The sequence below is a fragment of the Tetranychus urticae genome, chromosome 3, assembly GCF_039701765.1.
Source record: "Tetranychus urticae isolate SD_2017Ah chromosome 3, NJAU_TeUrti_SD_1.0, whole genome shotgun sequence".
NCBI lineage: Eukaryota > Metazoa > Arthropoda > Arachnida > Trombidiformes > Tetranychidae > Tetranychus > Tetranychus urticae.
In genome coordinates this window covers 3642982-3665553 of record NC_142960.1, presented here as the reverse complement: position 1 = coordinate 3665553, position 22572 = coordinate 3642982, and the positions used below count along the sequence as shown (strand labels likewise).

The 22572-nt window shown below is 32.9% G+C and overlaps 1 protein-coding gene across 5 annotated transcripts; it reads right to left on the bottom strand.

Annotated features, from left to right (window-relative positions):
- Window positions 1-255: 255 nt before the first annotated feature.
- LOC107371420 (uncharacterized) lies at window positions 256-22161 on the bottom strand. Of its 5 annotated transcripts, none has more exons than XM_015939499.3 (5): window positions 21378-22161; window positions 19042-19312; window positions 12552-15174; window positions 10827-12460; window positions 256-4760 (listed from the first exon to the last, which is right to left on the bottom strand). In XM_015939499.3, exons 2-5 carry the CDS (start codon window positions 19090-19092, stop codon window positions 4392-4394), a joined length of 4677 nt encoding a protein of 1558 aa, XP_015794985.2. In that variant the 5' UTR covers window positions 19093-19312; window positions 21378-22161; the 3' UTR covers window positions 256-4391. The 5 variants fall into 5 exon arrangements, with proteins under 5 accessions (XP_015794985.2, XP_025018426.2, XP_089125909.1 ...); XM_025162658.2 differs by having other exon boundaries at window positions 21374-21741; XM_089269783.1 differs by lacking the exon at window positions 19042-19312 and having other exon boundaries at window positions 21378-21517.
- Between the last annotated feature and the right edge of the window lie 411 nt (window positions 22162-22572).

The following is a 22572-nucleotide window of genomic DNA, read 5'->3' as shown; positions in this document are numbered from 1 at the left end:
GGGAATGAAGTGGATGAGTAAAGTATTGATATCTAAAGCTGAGGCTAATTGCAATATTGGGAAATGTCCTTTTGAAATGTTATCCAAAAACTGACTGAAGCATAATTGTAATGAGAGTTGCTTTTGACCAACTCTCGACGGTAACATAATGAACACTTTGTTCAACTTTCATTTTGCAACAGTTTGACCCTGGGAAAGCAACTTGACCCAATAAAGGGAATCCGTTTGGTAATGAAATAAAAACACAAACATGAGACCAGTTGAAATGTTTTTATTTTTTGGGTATAAAAACAATCATTTTTTACTACTTCGGTTGAAACACACCAGAGGGAGGTGAGAAGAGAGAGAGAGAGAGAGAGAGAAAGAGAAGATAGAAGAAAATGAAAAATAGAAAGAGATTAAATGGTGTGATTCCAATAACAAGAAGGCACCAAAGTTACAGTGTTATGTATAATATAGTACATCTCCTTCCTCCTTTTATTGGAACCAGTGTTAAGATTAAGATGAAGATAAGACAGAGAAGAGATTTGACGATAAATTTGGATTTCATTTGAAACAGAAAAGATGAGGAAGAAAAGGAAAGCCAAAAATGAGAGGAATTAATGTCGTTCAAAGGATTGATGAAGGATATTTGCATCATTTTTGTGTGTATTGTAAGTTAATCATTTAGTCAATTCTTTTTCTAGATTTTCCTTTGGAATTTGAAATTTTCGTTTGTTTCCATCTTGTTGGTATTCAGTTCCATGGGATGAGGATGATTGGAAGAGGTAAAGATGAATTTTTGTTTATTGTCAATCAATCCTTTTTGGGCTATTTTTTTCATAATTCATTGATTGATTTTGTTGATTGAGAAACTTAGAAACGTATATTTTGGTTTGATTTTTTTCAAGATTATTGAAGTACGACTAAAGTGTAATTGATTTGGTTTTCTTGTTATAAGTTGATGATAAATAGTTGAGATCAAATAATAATTTAAATATTGATAATGTTTTCGTTTGTGTTGATGAGTTGTTGATGTTGACGGATGAAAAGGAATCGGTCAAAAGAAGCAAAAAGGGAATCAAATATATATATTTATATATATTCATTCAAATATATTTATGTATTTATAAGTATAAAGATGATAAAGAGAGGGAAGAGAAAGGGTTAACTCTACAATAATTATTGATGAAATAATTGGACATTGATGAGGGAAGAGAGAAAATAGGAAATTGGAAAAGGAATAAATGGTCAACTTTTGATGTTCAAGTTGAGGTCAATAATTTAAAGACTTTACTCGTCTTTCGATTTGTTGCATTGATGTTTTGATGGAGAAAAGAAAACGAACGAAAAAAAACGAAAAAATTTGGTAACATTGCGAAGGAATGAAGAAGAAGAAGAAAAGGTAAGTTGATAACCAAGGCTGGGCCGGATAGAATGATATTGAACAACAAACATCGAATCGAAGAGAAAATGTTTTCCATGAAAAATGGCGAAAATGGAAAATGAAAGATCAATGATGAAGGGGACTTGATGTTGGAAGATTGGATGACTGAAAGAGATTTAAAAAATAGTTGATCGAAATTGAAATTCGAAAAAATTGAAAGGTTCAACTTTTCGCTTGGAATCAATTGTTATCGTTAATACTCCAATGGGCTTCGTCAGGCACCAAAAATTGTTGTAGCACAAGAATCACTGCGAAAACCCATTTAACGATTTTTCCAGTCGACAAGTGAACCGAGTTGATGTTTGATACAAAATATAATATAACAACAATTCGCCTTTTAATAGCAAACAATCAACTTTTTGTTTCAATTTTTTCGCTTCAACCTTTTCCATCGTCGAATCACCTGACGAACTCTTTCCATGCAACATCATTTTTATCCTTCATCACTCCTTTTCCTCAATGAATCACACTTCACTGTTTTCATGGTCAACACTAAAAAATAATCACCTTTTCCCTTTCAATTCGTTAATCAACTTTTGTTACTCTTGTTCATCATTCAATGTCACTTTTGTCCGGTTAATGGCCCATCAGTTGTGAGCAAATTTGTATTTCTCTTGATATAAATTGTGATAAGTTTCTTCTTCTTCTTTGAGACAAACCATCAACATTAACACTCGTTGTCAACATTTACTGCATTTGTTGATGAATATCGTAAAAACAGAGGAAAAAAAGTTCTTTTCTCGATAGAATTTAAAAATGGAAAAAAGAAGTTTTTTGTTATAAATAATGATAATGACAATAATAGTGATTAATAATGATAAAAAGTTGTTTGTAATTGTTGTAGTTAAGACAAAATAATAATGAGAAAGACGCTGTTGTAGTCATCACCTTTTAATTCACGTTATTTTTTTGTATTTTTTTGGGCATTTTTTTTGCAATTTTTGTTTTTCTTGTTTTCGTCTTTTTTGTAATTTAAACTCCTTTAAATTTAATAATTTTTTGTTTTGTCATTTGTTGTAGTTCATCACTGAGAAACTTCACTCCAGAGTTTCTCTTTGGGTTTTGTTTTTTGTCTTTTTTTGGGTAAAAAAAGTGTTTTTTTTGGGTTATTATTTTTTCTCTAATGTGAATTATTACGTCTTTTCACAATTATTTGTTTTTTCAGCTCCTTTTTGTCAAACAACTTTTCGTTATATTTTTGTTTTCATCGTTACAGAAACTAAATGGTCACAACTTTTCATGAGAAAAGGTTTTTGGTGTTTGTGTTTTTACCAAAGCAACTTTTGTCTTTAGAGGCAGGAAAATGTTACATCAGTAGATATATTTCAATGAGGTTTTGTTTCTTCTTTTCCTTGGGTTTACTTGGATCAGGAAACAGGGTTGGGAAAGGGTTCAGATGATATAGTCAACTTGCATTACCTGTCAAAATTGAAATGAAATTTTCACCGTTTTTTTTCTTCTTCTTTTCGAGGAACAACAAAAATTTTAAGCTCAACTCGACTCTTTTAGGCTTTCAATTGATCCTCAATTGAATAAAGCTTATGATAATCAGATTAAAAGGTAAACTTATCAGAACTTTTTTTTTCTCTCCTTCTTAATATATAATACAACTTCTGGTGAAGAAGAAAATGATTCAGATGAAGAATGCAAAAATCGTGGCTACAGCATCGTCAATACTCCAATGGGACTCGTCAGGCACCAATAAATTGTTGTAGCACAAGAATCACTGCGAAAACCCATTTGACGAAACCAGTTTTTGCATTCAACATCTGACCTCTGAAAGTTCATCTTTCATCTGATTGGCTAGTTTGGGAAACAGCGGACATTTAAAGTCGAATCTCAGAGTAAATGTTCATTTTGACAGGTAAGGGAACAGGGAAAAAACAGTTTAAATTAAAAGGGAAAAACCTTTTCATTGTTTCTCTTGAACACCATTGGGTGAAAACAGATTGAATTTTCATTTGATATTCACGCTGTTCCAGGTCCCGAATCTCGTTTAATCCTTTGTTAATCTTTCGTCATTTGATCACTTTGGACACGAGATTGGGCTTCGATATTGAATCGTTATTGATGTTTACAGCAATTGATTTGGACCCAATGAATGACAATCAAGAAGATGAATAAGATTAAGATAATGAAAAGGAAGGAAAGGTTTAAAGAGAGCGTCTTAATCCTTCAAAGGAATTAATTGTTCAGTAAATGAAATGAAAACGAAAAAATAAAATGCAAATAATTTCTTCAAATGATAGTTATAATTGGATGCAAAATGATAAATTACAATTAAAAGAAAATTAAAAAGCAAATGAAATAAGTTTTGATTGACTGTTGAACAAAAAAAAGAAGGTGTTTTGGGCATAAATATAATAATGATAATAATAATATTTATAATATTTATATCAATTTGATTGGAATGAAAATAAAATGTTTGAAGACAAGAAGCTCTCATGTTGGAATGGATAGTTTGAAAGGAACTGAGAAGAGGATTAAGTTGATAAACAATGAGTATGTTGATGATAGCTTATGATGATAATGATGACAAGGAATTGGATTTTTGTCTTTAAATCTTGTTTAACTTTTGATTTTTGTTGGTTCAATTTGAGGTTTAAAAGCGCGCGCAGATTTTGCTTCAAGGGTGTTCTTGTGTGTGTGTGTGTTTGTCGTTCGTGTTGTGTGCTAATTAACTTTGTTAATTTGATTTGTGTTTTGATTTTGATTCAAGATCATTTTTTGATTTTGCTTCGTTTGATTTTTCTTGAGTTTAGTTTCACTGTTTTACTTTTGATTTTACGTTGTTTTACCTTTTTTTCGTCGACTTTTGCACACACGAGGTGATCGGGAGTTGATGGGGTTGATGAGGACTGATGAGGGTTGATGAGGGTTTCATGATGAAGTTTGTGATTGTGATGAGGCAAAAAAGAATCTTCAACAGATGCTAGCATTTTGTTTTTCTTGACAACTTTACATGTCAACGTAACACGTAATTTTCAGTTGGTGTTAATTGAAATGAAACGGTAACTGGTTCATGAATCTTTTGTGAGACTGGCAGGCAAACCAGGGAAGGAACGAAATAATCATTGGAAGATGATGAAGATTTTTCCGTTACATCGGGTTGACTGGTCATTAGAAACGTTTGAATAATGTAATTTGAATTCGATGGACTTTTTGGCACTCCCAAGCTGCTTGGGAACAGCGAGTGCGGCGACAACTGACCTTGCTGTTGTTGAAGTAGGTTGAGACAAGCTGATGCAGCCGAGGCTGAGGTTGACAGGTTAATGCATCCCTTGCCAGTCGGTGATGACGGGAAGGAAGCATCGTCATCGGCTTCTTCCATTTCCTAATAAAACGAACAAGAAAAAGTTGAAATGAGAAAATGATTATCGATTATTGCAGACCAAATTTATTCAATAACAAAAAAAGTTCCAATCATGGTAATAGTATGGGATTGAGGAAAGTCAATAGTGAAAAAGAGAGAGAGAGAAAAATCTACAAATTACAAATTAACCTGTTTTGTTGTTTATTCTTGATCATTTGATTTGATGGCAACTAATTTAACTAATGATTCTCTTGTCGGTTGACCAGAACATTTAATTTTGTGAATTACTATTTGCAATTTACTATAAATCCTCTCTCTCTCTTTCTCTTCAATGTATAAATATATTTGTTAAGGTAAGTCTATTTAGTCACATCATAATCTACAAATGGTACAAATTAATTGATGGATCGATAAAGTCTCGATCTACAATCAAACCTGATCAGCATTTAGTTAATTTAATTGGATCAACATTCATATTAATAGTATTACTTTTTTTCTTCACAATTTACTTTACCAATTACTTAACTCAATGTTGATCAATTATCAAAAAAAACTGAAACTACAACAAAAGCCAAAATTGAATATTGATTTGAGGTGATTTTACGTCATCAAAATGAACTTCATCAACTATGAGCCAAGCAAAATGAATGTTTCTAAATATTTTAATGAAACGCAAGAACATGATTCCTCAAAGTAATTTTCAAAAGCAATAAATGCTCGAAATTAAGTTGAAAAATCAGTTCATCGAACAATCGCAATGCGAAAAAAATGTATTCAAAAATTCAGTTAAAAATATTTTTCTAAGCATTTTTATTTCCAGAATTTTGTTGATTTTAAGTCGTCATAAAGAAATGAAATCCGTTTCAACCGAAGCTGAGAAATGAGCAAAATGAATATTCCTAAATGAACAGCTTTGAAGATGATATTTGGACAGAAAGCCTCAAAACTCAGTCGAAAACTTGAGAAGAAAATCGATTGAAATTTACCTTTGGTCAATCTTTTACTTTACTTTTTACTGGTTCTGGACATTTGTTGGTTTGTCTGCAAAATGACAATCTTTACGATTAAAAATGTGGAACTTTTTCTCTGCGCAATTTCAATTTTAAACTGAATCCTGACCAAAGTTTAAAGATGTCGATTGTGCTCAGTTTCAATTGTGAAATGTTCAATTTAAAGGAAGCTGAAAAGAGCTGCCATCTTCAATGAAATTGAGTAAAAATTGTATCGATTAAATTTTAAAACCTATTTTTAACATTAAAAAACCTATAAAATAAAATTATAATGTTGAACTGCCTTCCAACTGCAAATAATGTCATTTCACTATAATATTATAGTTTACATTATAATTTTGATAAGCAAACTGTTTCTTTGTGGGCGTTTATCAATTCAATTTGAAAAAATATTTACAAATACAAACAAAAAATAATAACATTTTGATAATTAATTTTCAAGACAAACCTTTTTTTGCCAGTAAATCAACTTTCAACCTTTTTCTTGATCATATCGCTCATTACAGTTTAAATTGCTTTTTTTAATAACATAACCTTTAATTTACATTTTTCAACTAAACTTGGGTGTGAAGTTAAAAAGGTTGAATCAGGTTAACCTGCTCAGGTAGCCAGATAGCCTGTAACAAGATGAATAATCGTTTACAATTACCATTCATATTAACCATTATTAACACTGAGAATACTCTTGACAAGTTTCATTGTAATTCAAGTAACCAGTTTAATGACGGACGTTAATATTGATTAAATGTAATGAAGACAAGAAGATGAACAAGAGTGAAAAACAAATCAATACCAAAGGCATTTGTGGTTATACTTCATGTCAACTTTGTAATTTAAATCGTTTTTTCTTCTTCTTCTTCTTTGTTTGCTTCGGGTTTGCTTGTTAACCAAAAGGTTAACTAATTAATTGCAAGTGTGAGTTAATTGAATTAAATCAATCATTTGTTGAATCAACTTGGATAAGCTGCAATCCTCAATTCTTGCTCATTTAATCTGCAAAATCAGTTGAGTTAATGAGCCAAAAACTGGTTTTCATTATTCAAAATGGCAAACAAAATTGACCATAAAAAGTGAGCCAAAAGGGTTAATCAATTTGCAAATAGGAAACAAAAAGAAAATCACATTTTTGGAAAAGAAAATTTTCTCCCAATTCTGATAGATGGCATGAGCTATTCAATGATCAACTTATCAGTACAAACCTTTGAACATTAAAACAATGGAATCAACAATTAAGTTAATCTGAATCAATGTCAATTCAATGATAAACATCAAATTTCACCTTCTTTAAAGGCTCAAATTGTTAAAACATTGCATTTAACTGTTTAATAAACAAAAGAGTAAATCAAATCAAATCAGACAATCAAGTTTAATTGCGATTGTTTGTTTCTTTGATTATCAAATGGGGAAAAGGTTGATTCATCAGTTTTTTTTCAGTTTTTACATTCATATTGTTGTTGAAACAATTTCAAGATTATATACTCTTGATGATAAACATGAAGATGTGACTAATTAATTGAGACTGATTAACAATATGAAACCATTAATCACAATGAGGTTAAGATTGACATTTAATTAAAAGCCTTAAAAGGTTGACAGATGAAAATGTCAATTGAAAGATTGGGATCAAATTGTTGAAAATCAAAGTTGATAATCATTTCCATTGTTGTGTTTAAGTGTGAAATGTAAGCAAAAACAAATTTGATAGTTTTCACCATTAAACTGATGTTCAATTAAATGTTTTCCAATCAAATGATTACTTTGCATTATTGCTTCCAATAATCAAGGTTTTTCTAGTTTTACATTAATCATGGCAAGTTCATATAAAATGAGCCATTTTGATTCATTGGAAATCGATTGATTACCATTTAAAGACAAATAATAACAGAAACTTTTACTTTTACTATTAACTAAACAAACACAATTTATTTATTCATTTCTCTGTTTCTTTACTGATTTTTTGTTCTCCTTCTCTTCATCATGTTTCTCAGTTGATAATAATCAAACTGATTTGGTATTCAGTTCATTCTGATGATGACCTCGTAATGGATTCATGTTGTCATGGTATTTCAAGTTGCCAAAGTTCCATATCATTTCTCTATCAACATTTTTTTTCTCATGTTTTTACTCTAATTGATCAATTAGTCAATTACAATTAATGGCAAATTAACTAGTAAAATATGAAAAAAAGAGAAGAAAAAGAAAGAAGGAAAATAATCTTAATTTTCATTTGATCAACTTTCATGAAGCGACAACAGGAAAAGGATGATTTCCATGATGATAATGATGGAATTGAGATGAAAAGATTATTCAAATAGATTTATTAATTATATTTGCTAATAAACATTGTTGGCAAGTTTGTTATCAAAGTGAGTGTAAAATTATCGCAATTGTTGAATTAAGCTTAAGGTAAAGCTTATCAACTTTAATCATCGTCTTGGTTTGCTTTTGCATTTTCATGATAACATGAAATGGAAAAGAAGAAGAAGAAGAAAGAAGTAAAAATAATAAGCTAATTGGTCTTATGTCTTTAAATGTCAACTTTGTACAATCAATTGTACAATATCCTTGGAAACACCAATCCAAAAGTAAACAGATGAAGAGAAATGAAGATGAAGATGAGGAAAGTTGATAAATAGGTAGATAGATAGTTTGAAATTGTACAATAAATAAATAATGTGTGAATAACTGTGATTATTGAAATGCAAATATTGATTGAGAAAAGCAAAGTGAGGCTAAAAAATGTTTCGAGGGGAGTTTTGAGGTGGATACTGGGAGGTGAAACAGAGTCCAAATTTTATACAAAAGTGTCTAATAGTCGAGATACTTTGTTTTACAATTTACTTGAAACCTTATTTTTATCGTTTTTTTTCTTCTTCTTCTCTTCTCTCTTTTCCTTGTTCCACCCACTCAATGATATTATTTAAGAAATGAGATGAAGGGGAGAGTTGTGGGAGTGTGTCAAGTCTCGTCTGTTGTTACATTAATGGCGGGTTGTTTTGTTTAAACAGCTTTTGCTTTTTGCTTTTTGCACAAACAAACTTTGAGGTTTGCTTTTTTGTTGTTGTTGCATTTAAATTAGCAAAAAGGAAACCATAAAAAACAATCAAAAGGTGGGTAAATGAGAAGGTGGTTGGTGGGTGGGGAATGAGGGAGAATCCAGAGTAAATTGAGTGACAGACAGTCAAGCTTAAAATGGGATACAACATGTCGGAAAATGTTTAATGTTTAATGTTAACAGAAAATTAGATAAAACTTCTTAATGGTTGGTTAGTATGGTGAGATGGATCATGTTGATTGCAATGTTAATGAAAGGTAAATTTAAAGCTGTTTCACTTTTGTTTGTTTTCGATAGTATAAATCAACAATCAGGTAAAATCGACAAATTTAAAGCTTCGCTTGTCTTGCAATTGATCATTATCCAGCTATTTTCAATGAATACTGTTTTTGTGCTTTAAACAAAAATTTACAAATGCGCGACTAGTAAATGAAGCTGAGGCTTTTCAATTTATTGAGATACTTAGAGTTCCAAGAAAAATTCATTCCAAGTTAAAATTTTGAATTTCATTTTCTTTCGATTAGAAACTTCGAGTTGAAATCTTCGATAGTTCAAGTCGCAGATACAGTAATAGAAGTAAATCGAAATCCTCTTCAAAAAAGAATCAGAAATTTCTTTTGGGGAAAAGTGATTCATGACTCAATCTTCATTTAAAAATAACTATTCAATTAGGAAACGATCCATTGGAACTTTTGATTCGAAGTAAAAAATTGTTTTTCATCAAATTTCTATTCTTGATAGTCAGAAAACTGATAAAAGGTGAAACATTGAAACATTTGAAAGCTTCACTAAGGAGGCTCATAAGCTTGATTAGTCAAAGATGAAGGCAATTTGAGTTGAAAAAAGTCATCACCAGACTTGAGAAGCTCATGAATTTGCTAATTCAATGTTTGTTTCATAAAATTGCAGCATAAATGTCAATATGGAACTTAACTTGATGCGAACATTGATTGTTATTAAATGTACTCAACCATTTCAACAGTTGGAGATAAGCAAATTATTATCTCACCAAAACTGGCAATTAAATGAAAATTTCAATCTAAATTAAATATTAATCTGAAGATGATCAATTTTCCTGTAACATGATTGAACCCAAAGAAACCAACAAAAAAAACTATAAAAATAACAATTTGAAATGAAAGTCAACTGAGCAATAAATTTCATCTCTTGCCAAGTTACGAGTTAACAATTTAAATTGAAAAGCCATTAATAAAAAGGAAAAATTTGCCTTCACTAAATTATACTTTTCATTGAGGCTTATTTGGTGTTCATTGAAAGACGAGAAAAAAGCAGATTATGATTAAAATTGTAATATCCGGATGAAGTTGATATTGAAAAATGAGGTAAAATGTTGATAAAGATAATAAACAAGAAGCAAGATGTTGGCATTTTCAACAAAAAATAATCTTTCCTTTCATCCTTATTATCAGTCGCTTTTTACACTTCACTGTACACAAGGGCAAAGTTGACACTCGGTTGGTCCTCTCATGCCAATGGTCATTTCTTTTTCTTTCCTTTAAAGTAAAATGCAAAATTTTGACCATTGGGTCCAAGGAAAGGTCATTATTTTTCTCCCTCTTTTGTATTATTAATATTTAAACCGGATTTTCAAGTGACACTTTGCAATTATTTCACTTTTTATTGCTTTACGTTTGTTTCATTTTTATATTATTTGTTGAATTTTTGGTCCAAAAAAAAATAAAATAAAACGGAAAAAACTGGCAACAAGCTCGAAGCTCATAAATAATGTAACCTCGAGCTTGTTTGCTGCAAGTCAAGGTTTCACTTTTGTAAAAACGCAAATCAACAAAAGCAAATGTCATCATGACTCTTGACAGGTAAAGACTTTGGCTCGTGACTTTTGTTTTCAATTTTGGCTTTTTTTGTGTGTTTAACTTTCATTGACCTTTGCTTTACCTTTTTTTTGCATGATTTTGCTTGAATTGAAATCATTTCTTTTTCATGACAATGAATATTGAAATTGGCTTGCTTTTGAGGGGAAAATGAAAATGTTAAACTTACATAATTACACAATTGGTTTATCAAAGTATCGGGTAAACTTGATGTTTCATGAGATGCTGAGGGTGGACTTGAGGGTGACATTGATCCGTTAATTCGTTGAGATGGAGTCACTGTTGATGGATTATCTTCTGTGCTTTGACCGTCAAGTCCAGCTAATGGTGACATGTTTGACTCTCGGTTGCACTGTTGCCCACTATTTGTTTTAATATCATTACTCGAATTGGAATTACCGTTATTAGCAGTAGCATTGTTATTACTGTCATCATTGATATTATTGTTATCATTATTGTTAGTATTTGAATTATTGGAATTATTATTATTATTATTATTACTAGAATTGTGAACAGAATTGTTGGTTGCCTTGTTGACTGATGAAGATAAATCAGTTGCCTCTGAATTGATGTCATTAAGTTGGGTTAAACCAAATAAACTGGAACCAGTTAAAGAAGCCAATTCTTCTGGACTCGTCTTGTGATCTTTCAACAAATGAATTTGCAATGCTATTCTATCGGAACAAATTTGTCCACACATGACACACATGCGACTCAGGTCATAAGAAAACTGGGAATGTAGGCCAGTCGAGAGATCAGAGTTGGAACAATGGTTTCCATTGCCGTTGGGTCGAAGTATATGATCACTGTGATCATTGGCCATGTGAGTCTTTAACCATTTAATTGACTTGAAACGTCGCTCACAAAGTGGACAGACTTCAGTGTAATGGCTAAAATAGCGATTACCCGTATCACCTGGATCAATGCCGACAGAATTTTCCTTGTCTGAGGCCAGGCCAGACGAACAGTCGAGACCAGATTCACTTTCCTTGCTTGTTACACCGGTTGAATGAGCCACTGAAGATGAACACAGAGCGTTGCTTGTACTGTTTGTTGTCGTTGTTGTTGCTTTGCTTGTTAGACTAACAACTTGATTTAAAGCGGTCAACCCACTTGCACCTGGAATCATTAATCCAACTGAATTGGCCAGGGAAACGGCAGTCAATCCCGTTCGAGCCGAGTCTTTCATGTTCGGTGTATCCTCACCTATTCCATGAGTGTTTTGCTTGTGAACTTTGAGAAAATACTTGGAACACAATTCTTTTTGACAGATATCACAGGTAACTCCACCGATTGTTGAGGTAAATGCAGCTTCAGCTGGATGCTCATCAATGTTGATGTTGTGCATCTTCATCATGTGAGTCTTCATGAAATACTTGTTACACAATTCTTTGTTACAAATGTTGCAATAATTTCGACAGTTGCCCGGAGGACGTGAACTTGCACCCGATCCACTCGAGGAAAGGTTTGTACATTTAACAGACATTATTCCTTCCATTCCAAAGGATCGATTCAATGCATATGCAGCGGCTGCCGCTACTTGGTTTGAGGTTGCATTTGTTGAACAGTTTCGCGGTGATTCGGGCGATTTATTTTCTTCACTTCGTCGATTAGAGTTGCAATTGTCACCCGACAGCGAACCAGTTCGACTAATGACACAGTTGCTCGAGTTGAATGTATTCATGCGAATACCGTGAATGTTGACTCGATGAGCTCGAAGAGAGGATTTACTTTGAAAATTTTTGCCACAAATTTCGCAAATTAATTCACTATCTGAGTTGAGTGTTAAAGCAATTCCGTTACCTAATGAAAGGACAATTAATTAATTGCTAGATGGTTGAAAATTTAATAGAAAGAAAAGAGAGAAAAGAGAGAAAAGGAATTTTAATCTTACCTTGATTAGATGATGAATTAACTGCACTTAAAGTTACTGAACTTTGGCTTGGAGTTATTGGTGATGCTGATGAAGCTCTCATTTTATCGGTAAAAGGTGTTGATGTTGTCGGTGTTATCGTTACATGGGATGATGATGTGCTAAATATGAGACCAGTTGGTGATCCAAGTGAGGAAGGACGTCGTTCTTGGTTTGAATCTTCATTGGCCGAAGATCGAGGTGACATTGTGTTGTCTTCTGGACACGAAATGGACTGCCTCTCACCAAACATGAACTCTCGAGGACCATTTAAACTTTTATCTTCCCTTTCACTTCGACTTTTGTCTTCACCTTTGATATGACCAGAAGCATTTGATTTGGTTGAACCGCAATTGGATGCTGTATCAAGAGTTCCAATGCCATGTTTATTCAGTTTGTGAGTTCGAAGGAAATATTTGTTACAAAATTCTCTCTTGCAAATCTCACAGAATGCATCAGCATTAATGACACCCATTTCACGAAGCTTTTCAGGAGTAAATATAATGTTTTCTCCGGCCGATCCAGCGGGAATGTTGATTGGTCGACCCAACAGAGCAAAGGATTCCGCTTGAAGGGAAGCCATCATGGCTTGCCATTGATCACGAGTCCATGAAGATGAAGGTGACCCTTGAGGTGCCATTGAATGCATTATCGTTTTGTGGGCTTGAAGAGCAATTGGATTGACCAGATCGGTTCGACAAATGTCACAATAGGTTTCACAATTGGTGTTGGCATTGGAATTGGTTAAACTGTTGTTGGTTGGTAAACAATTTGCGGTTGAAACTGTTGTTATTGTGGTTGCGGGTGAAGATAAAGGTGACGATGAGGTGGAAGATGATGCGAGGGAAGAGGCAATGATTTGAGTCGTTAATCCATTGCGATCGGTTGAGACTAGATTACCTGAGGATGAGGTGCGAATGACTGGTGTTACTGTTGTCACTTTAAGGGAAGAAGATGATTGGCAATTTTCGCTTTTAATGTTGCTATTGTTGGTAATCACTGACATGGATTCCTGTTGATCATTTGACAAGGGTGACATGGCCGGTGACCGTGAGGGCACCTTGGTTGAGACTAGACTAATGGCTTCAATTAAACCAGTTGAATCACTTTGACCAGATGAACTTGACGGTGAAATGGATCGGTTACAGGTTTGATGGTCCATTGATGAGCCTGCAGTCAATGCCAAGCCCGTTAAATTGGCTAAAGATGTTACCGAAGAGTGATCATTGGATCCATGATAACCTGAACCTTGGCCGGTCAACATTAAAGGAGCATTGCCCGACAAGGAAGATGAAGAGGAATGAATGTTGTGAATTTTGGATCGATGTTTCTTTAAGAAATATTTGTTGCAAAATTGTTTCTGACAAATATCACAATAAGATTCCATGTTGATCATTCCAACGGTTCGTGAGGCAAGGGCAACCATTGCCGCTGCATTGGAAGTATCGATATTGGGTGTTGTTGGATTTGACCCATTACCACTTGTACCGGGACCATTGGATCCAGAGGCTGAATTGGCGCTCGCCTGTTGAAGTAACTGTTGCATTTGCATAGCGGCAGCAGCTTGAGCCTGAGCAGAGCCAGTTGGCATTCCAGTTGATTGAAAGTAAGCTGCAGCAGTGTTGAATGCCACTGCCACTGCGGCAGCTTGAGCTGCATTCCCTGATCCACTGGTTGACGTTGATGATCCAGTTGTTGTTCCAGGACCCGATGAACTTGGGATCGTGTCTGATGTGTAAATACCGTGTTTATTTGCTTTATGAGTTTTAAGGAAATACTTGTTACATAATTCCTTATTACACAATTCACAATAAGCTTCTGGATTGAATATCTTTTGAACATTGACCGGATTAACAGCGTTTAATCCAGCCATTCCGATTCCATTGTGTATTGCACCACTGGTCAGATTAACACCAGTTCCGTTTCCACTGACACTTGAACCGTTGGCGTGGTTTGCACCAGAATTATTTGAACCATTTGATCCATTCGATCCAGGCAGAACATTGAATAAATAAGGAAACATTGCAATGGGCATTACATTTCCGGATGAATTGGCTTTACTTTCACCGCAATTCAGTTGACCGGATTGAGATGCAGAAGAAATGGCAACTTGTGTCTGAGGTGTTGAAGATGAGGAATGATGATGATGTTGATGGTGATGAGAATGATTACCTGTTGATATTGAGGGTGATGAGGTTGACGGTGGTGAGGGTTTAGGTGATGAACTTGGCGGTGAACCTGTAGGTGATGGCGGCTCCAAGGGCGGTGGGGTGGGTGAGGGTAACGGTGATATTACAGAATTTGGTTGTTGACAAGAAACACTGTGAAGTTTAAATGATAATAAAGAGGCAAAATCTTTGGCTGAACCTGATGCAGTTTCATTTATATCGTTTGATGAATCAGATTCCGGTTCAGGAGATGAACCAGAACCAGGTTCAGATGATGAACCATTTGTATTACTGGAAACTCCTGTTATGGTCATTGAGTGATGTCCAGAACCATAACGAACCGGGTTACTTTGTTTCCGTCGCTTTTTGGTTTTCGGTTCATCCATTTCATAATAACTCTGAGTATTATCTAAATGACCAGAAGTTTCTTCATCAGGCTGAGAGAAAGAAAAGAGAAGAAAAAAAGAGAAACATTATTTTCTCATTGGTCACTTTCAATCAACTTTCAATGTTAACACATCAACAATCAACCCAACCTTGTACAAGTTATCACAGTAACAATCAATTTAATTTATCCATATTTGTTGATGAAAAATTGACTTAAAAATTCGAAAATTTCCAAATTTGATTTTCGATAAAAAATCAATTTCGATTAAAAAAAATTGTAATCAAATTAAACTGAAAAATGGATCAACACAAGAAATAAAAAAAACTCAATGAGTAAACTTTACGAAACTAACATACAGACCAGTAAACGGACTTTGGTCATAATAATTCTAGTTCATCTTCTTTCCTCTTTTCACATTTGCTTCTCCCTAATACTCACTCAATCTGCCTCGTGGGTTCACTCGCATTGGTAGGTCAATCTAACGGACACACGGATAACTCCGCTACATTTGGGCAATAACTCAAATGGCCTTTAAAATTACTTTTACCAGAAGTACAGAGAGTGAGAAGAAGAGAGAAGTAGAAGAGGATGAAAGGGAGACTGGCTATTAAATAAAATCTTATGTGGTTTGGAAAGAGAAGAAAGAGAAGAGAAAGAGAGAGAGAGAGACTTAAAACCCTCCAAGGCATGGACATTGGCACGAGCCATCGGGCCAGACCAGGTCAGGCCACGAGTCTCTCTTTCCTTTTCATTCTTTAACTTAAAAGCTGACAAAATTTACAATGGAACAGGATTAGAAGAGAAAAGATGAAAAATAAATAAAAATTGTGTGGACAGTAAATTTATAATGACCAATATGCTTTGTATCACAAGAGAAACCCTTTTTTTCTCAAATCCTCATTTCCATCAAAATGAAAACATTTTTCCTTTAAAACATTCATTTCCTTTGCAATATTGCATTCACATTTTTAATATAAAAAATCAGGTTAAAGGTTAATCCATTCATGTATCATTGATATCGACAGTCTTTGCTCAATGGTCAACTCTTTTACCTATCCTTTTCAATCGACAACCGCTAACCTTTCATCTGATTCTCAATGAAATGTTTACTGAAACCTCGACTCTAGAACATTATTTTTGATTAACATTTTTAAAACAATGAAATCAATTAGCAACTAATCTTGACCAGTTGACAATGTCATCTTTTGATATCAATGAAATGAACCTTTTTACCTGCTTTTTTATTCTCAATTTTGATTGCATACAAGAAGTGTGGAGGAAGGAGTAAGATAGGTTGAAATGGGGTGGAGAGTAAAATTTTAAGTTATCAGGCAAGAATAGGGTTTGGTTTGAGAGTGAAGAAGGTTTGGTTTAAAATGAAATTGAACAAATAAAATATTGAACAATGTTGAAAAAAAGTTAAGAAAAGGGCTGAACTCACAGGGAAAGAGGAGGATAGCATGGAGAGAGAGAGAAGAGAGAGATTAAGGATGTTGGAGAGGGAGAGAGCAAATTTTGAATGGATGAGAAAAGATGAAAAATAAAAAATTTTGAGTGTCTTACCATTTTGAAGAGATGCTTGGAGTGACGATGGCCCGTTGCATACCCCTCTTCATGCAGCCATTTTTAACTTTACTCTCAGCAACTCATGGTTACAGACACTCAGACCCACAAGATGCTCACTCAAAGAGCAAGGGAGTTGCGTGAGCATTTGGGAGGTTAGAGGGGAGAGGAATCAACATCATTACATTGTAAAGCAAAAAATTATATCACACAAAGGGGAGCAAACTCGATGCTTTTCCCCTTTTCTCTTTTTTTTCTTCTAAAAAGGTTACAAGAAAGAAAAGATTTTAAGAGAAAAAAGAAAGACTCGATTCATTGAGCAAACTCACATTCAACTCCAATCAATAAAATTTATACTGATAACATGATAAATAAAAGGGAGGAGCGACAATGTTATGCGCTGGTAAAAACCAGAAGAGTGAGAAAGAGGGAAGAGAGAGGGAGGAGGAGGAGGGAAACACTTATCTTTTTAGTTTATTTTCACTTCGAATTTTTTTCAACTTCGAATTACTTCTAGTGACGCCACTAGCACCATCTATTGGTGGACAAGTTACTTTTCCATTTGCATATTCATTATTGATTGAATAACGGAAAGGATTGCAAGAGGTTTATCATGTTCTGGACTCGATTGTCACTCGAAATTGGGGAAAACTTGGTCGAAACTCAATTTTTAGTAACTTTAAGTTTTGAAGGAATCAAGTTTTCTGTAAAAACTATATTTTTACTTTGAGTTCAGAAACTATTCATTGAAAAACAGTAAATTTAAAGATTTGAAGATTTGAAGATTTTTCAAAAACTTTATGAAAACTTCGCAACTTACAACTCGAGTCAGTAATGTTACTTCATTGTAATACACTAGTAGTCAGGGTTAAGTTAAGAAAAGTGGAGATTTTTTTCATAGTCGCCATCTAACAAGAAATAAAAGTACCTTTAAGATCGAACTTAATTTTTCATAGATTTCATTTTTTAGTGTCTCTAAAACGGTAAATACTCGAGATGGCGACACTTAAAAATTAACTTAAATCTGACCCTTTTTTATTAACTTAACCCTGACTACTAGTGTAGCGTTCAGTTTGGAATTGAAACTTTCTGAAGCAATTTTAAAGCTCAAAGCTATTCAATGAAGTAAATCTATAGAAACTCATCAGAATTTAAACTTCAATTGGATTCGGAGCATTTCAAGACTTGCATCTGTCAATGAATTTAAATAAGATGAACTCGATTCTAGATTTTCCTAATTCGTTTAAAATATCATTTCTTCTCATTAAAATGATTTTTAAATGTTGAAGTTGAGTAAATGAAAAATATATTCATGCACATTTTGATCAACCTTTACATTCATTTCATCTGAATTTCGTTGCTCGCATTATTATCAACTTTTTCATTAGTTTTGATTCTTTGATTTCTTAAGATTTCGAGTTTCATTTCATGATCACAGCAGCCTCTTTTAAAACCTTGAATTCATTCAACATGAAATTGCGATTTTGATATTTTTCAAAAGCTTTTTTCATCAAATTATTTATCGGTGAAAAATGTTTGATATTAAGTATAATTAAGGTGTTTTTAAAGCAAACAAAACAATCGGTGTGGTAATATTTAGGTAATTTTGCTAATGTAAATTGCAACTGATTTCAATTGATGAGTGATTAGATGCGTATTTAGATACTTAATGCATTGCTATCCATAAAATTATCAACAGATCCTAAGTAATAAACAATGTTTGATTTGCATGAAAACATTGTTTCCTTATGTCTACAAAGGATGGCAACGACTTGAGCTTAACTAGTAAAAAGTATATCAACTGACTCAGCATTGAATCAAATCTCAAGGTTCAGATGCTTCATCAAGATATTTCTTAGTAAGTTAGAAGAAGAAGAATAAAGACAAATGAATGAAATTCACTTTCTTATGGAATCTCAGTATACATGAACTGCAAACTCTGTCAGTGTCGTAAAAATATTTCCAGATAAATTGCAGTTCTAAAGCAAATCAATTGCAAACCGCAAACTGTAATTTTCACTCAAATTATTGTCACTTGCATTGCTATTGATTTACAGGGAAAAGATCTTTTTCATGAAAAGATCGAACGATCGAACCAATAAATCGATGTAGATAATCTTTCTGTATGATAGATCATCTTACGAATCTGAAAACTGTCCAAGATCAATCATTACTACCAACGAAGCTATACCTTCATCGTTAGGACAGCAAGATTTTAGCTTTGAATTGGTTCTTTTCAGCGAAAAAAATCAAAGTCTGAGTCTTTTAAAAGTTCGGACTGAAGGAAGTCGGGAATGATTCAATGGTTCAAGTTTCATGGAACATTGAGATGAAATTTTATAAGAAAAATAACCTTTGTTAAGCATTCATTATCACATGCTTCTTTGCTTATCAAATTTTTCATTATCAATTTGATTTTGGTTGCGCCAAATGTATTCGTAATCCAAAAGTCGAAACTTTCCTTCTTTCAATCAACGGGTAAAACACGAACTTTTGATTCTGTATTTATCCACAAACTTAAGGTACGGTAACATCAATCCTGGAAGAAGTTGCGATTCGAAGTAAACACTTTGATCCAAGCAAATGTCCAATAAGTTGGCAAAAGTAAATTCACTTGTAAAAACCTGTTAAATTGAAAATGAATGGCATTTCAGTTAATCATCAATAATCAAGAAATGAATGAAACTAAACTTAACATAATTAAATAAAAGTTATTACTGATTGAATAAGAATAACGGAGATGTCGATTCATGTGAAAACTTTTAATTAACCCGTTTCCCGTTAATCAAATGAAGTATTAAAACGATTAAAAACATTAACCCTGCAATCTGCCGTGTGAATCTAAATGTTTACCTTTAGCCAGACGTCCACTAAGATCACATATTCAGATAACTTAAAAGGTGTGAAAATGTGGATTCAATTTTTCAAATCAACTTTACAATAGAAATGGCAACAATCAGAAAAGATAAGTTTATCAAATAAAAAGTAAATAAAACTAATTGTTCAACTTTTTTTGTCTTTTTTTTCATTTCTTTATCATGTTGCATTGGAATTGCATTTCAATGAAATTGCAATGAAACAATCAAATGAATGGAAAACGGAAAATCAATGTTTTTTCCTTTTCTGTCCTTTAATTGCTCGAAACAGAAACACGTGATTCTCTCAAATTTATCCATAGATGGCGTTTCAAGATAATCAAAGTTTAAGACTTTTGTTCATCATTAGATAACAAATCAACTGAGTCAAATCATTTGAAATTAACTAAATTGTTATCAACTGTAACAATCTAATCTCATGAGAAGTGAAAAAGAATGAAAATCTCTCTGTAAACAGAAGATATGAAAAGTAAAAAAAGTTTTCTCTGTTTTTGAGCAAACAAGAAGGTAAATAACGTTGATATTGCGTTTTGGGTGACATTTTATGACTTTTTATCAAAATTGATCAGCATTTATGATTATGAGCCAAAGGAAAGAAGAGAAAGTAAAAAAGTGAAGAAGTTGAAAGAAATATGATTTCAACTTTTCCAGGTAAAAAAAAGTTTTCTTGCAATGAAAAGTAATGGGAAACAAAACAATGTAATAAAGCAATGTTTACATGTGATATGAGAGTTTGCATTAATTTTTGCCATTTTGCCAGTTAATTGTAACAGTAAAGTGAATTGAGAAAAGCGCAAGAAACAATCAATCAAATGGCTTATTTTACTTTGATAACAATTTTCATTTTCATGATAAATTATTGGTTATAATAAATTAATATTACCTGACATTTTTCCCCTCAGTTGAAGCCTATTACACTCTGGTTTGATAACACAACAAAAAATGGCAAAAAACAAGCAAACATTATCAAGATAATTTCAATAATAAACTGCTAATTGTAATAATAATATATTAAAACTAGAATGAAGATGATAAAGTTCAACATCTCAACAATAATCTCTCAACTTTTTTTTTCTCTGTTTTGATATCAATGGAAAGTGATACTTTTGTTACAAACTCGAGTTTTTATCTCAAGAGCTTTTAACTTTCTCATCAGGTTTTACCTGAGATTTTACTTTGATTTCTTGTTCTTCAATTTTCAGACTTGTGTGTGTGTTTTTCATAGGAAGACAAAGGAGGAAGAAGAAGAAGATGAGAAAAGAAGAAGACAGAAGAAGAAGAATTAACTTTCTTGTTTTCCAATGAAAAAGTAAAGGGAAACTTGAACGAAGGCCGTTAGAAGGAGATTATTGCTATTAACTAATTAACTAATAAACAAGGATGAAGTTGGGTAAAGTGCCAATGAATTAATCCACGTTATAACTTGTTTAATTGTCACAAATGTAATCAATTGCTTTATCCATGTTTATTAATCCACAAACTTGTATCTTTCAACTTTAAACTTTTAAAGTAAAAACTTTTTTCCAAACTTTTTCTGACAAAAGGCAAAGTTGACTTAACAGTAAATTGCAGTTAGACTTTAAAATGAAAGTTAAATTAAAGTTCGAAATGACATTCGATTTTCTGGCTCCTGCGATCTTTGAAACTAAACAATCGACAGATTTTTCTTTGAATTGTTCTGGTTCTACCGGCTACTCAACGTCACTTGGTAAGTCAACCTAACTAACGATCGAAAGCGATGAAAATTTTGTCTCCGAATCTGAGAAATGTTCATCAAAAACATGCTTTAATGATGACTATGATGCTTACTTACACTTTTGACTGTCAAATGTTGATCATGATTTATCCATTTTTAATCCAAATTAGATTGAACTTTTGGTAAACTTTTTGTTTCACTTTGAGATCACTTTTTGAGTTTTGTTGAAACGTTTGTTGAGTTTGTTTTTGTTTTGTTTTTTGGTTTAATTTAAAGTTGAACACTGAACAATATTGAATACAATCAAGGTGAACAATGATAATTGACGATAATTATTAATTATGATGCTGATAAATTGTAATACTTGTAGGAATGGCAGAGAATGAAAAGAGAATGTTAAAAAAGACAATTAACTGATAATGTTTGGTGTAAGTTTCATTTCTATTTTTTTACACTTTTGTTTAACACAAAACACACAATTGTTTTGCTGATACTTTATTTGTTGTTGCAAGCTCGTTTGACTCACTCACCAGTGAGAAACAGATTGTGAGTCAATTGAGTGAGTTGAGTGGGAAACGTCGAGAGAGAGTGAGTGAGTGAGAGATCAAGACAGGAAATGTGAGATATTGAGTGAGATTGTTTAAGAAGTGTGGAAACAATTTGAAATATTGAACAATTAAAGGTGAGAAGAGTTGAAAACTGGGAAAAAGACGATCACCTTAAAGTAAATCGCGATTCACTGTAAACTGAAAAGTTGAATAACAATCAGAGTCGATAATACTAAAGATGAAAAGATGTTTAATGAAGATTAGTTTCTGCGGGTTTTTGGTTTTTCAACATTTACTTCTGCCGTTGTCAATGGACTTATACGGGTTAACGATTAAAGCCTAGCAAGTTATTAGACTTCAATTAAATTTTGATTCAAGTGGAGTTGTAATGAGAGAGAGAGAGAGAGAGGGAGAAGATGAAAAAGATGAAGAGCAAAGTGGGAGGGTTGAGCAGGCAAAAAAGGGAGTGATGAGGAGCTCTTAAAATATTAATTTAGCGTTGCTCCGACCAAATTTAATTAGAAACTTTTCCCCTCTTTTAGCGATTCCTCATCCAATCTTAAAGAGAGGGAGTCGAGATAAAGGCAAGAATGATGATAAATCTCTTTCTTTTCATCTTTTCTCATCTTCCATCCACTAGCGTCATCTATTGAGCTTTCAATCTGATAGACTTGAAATTCAACTTTTCACTTTTTTACGTTTCATTTCAGCCTTTTTTCAGCATTCAGCTTGGTAAACCTATAAACAGAACTTTTTTCAGAAAA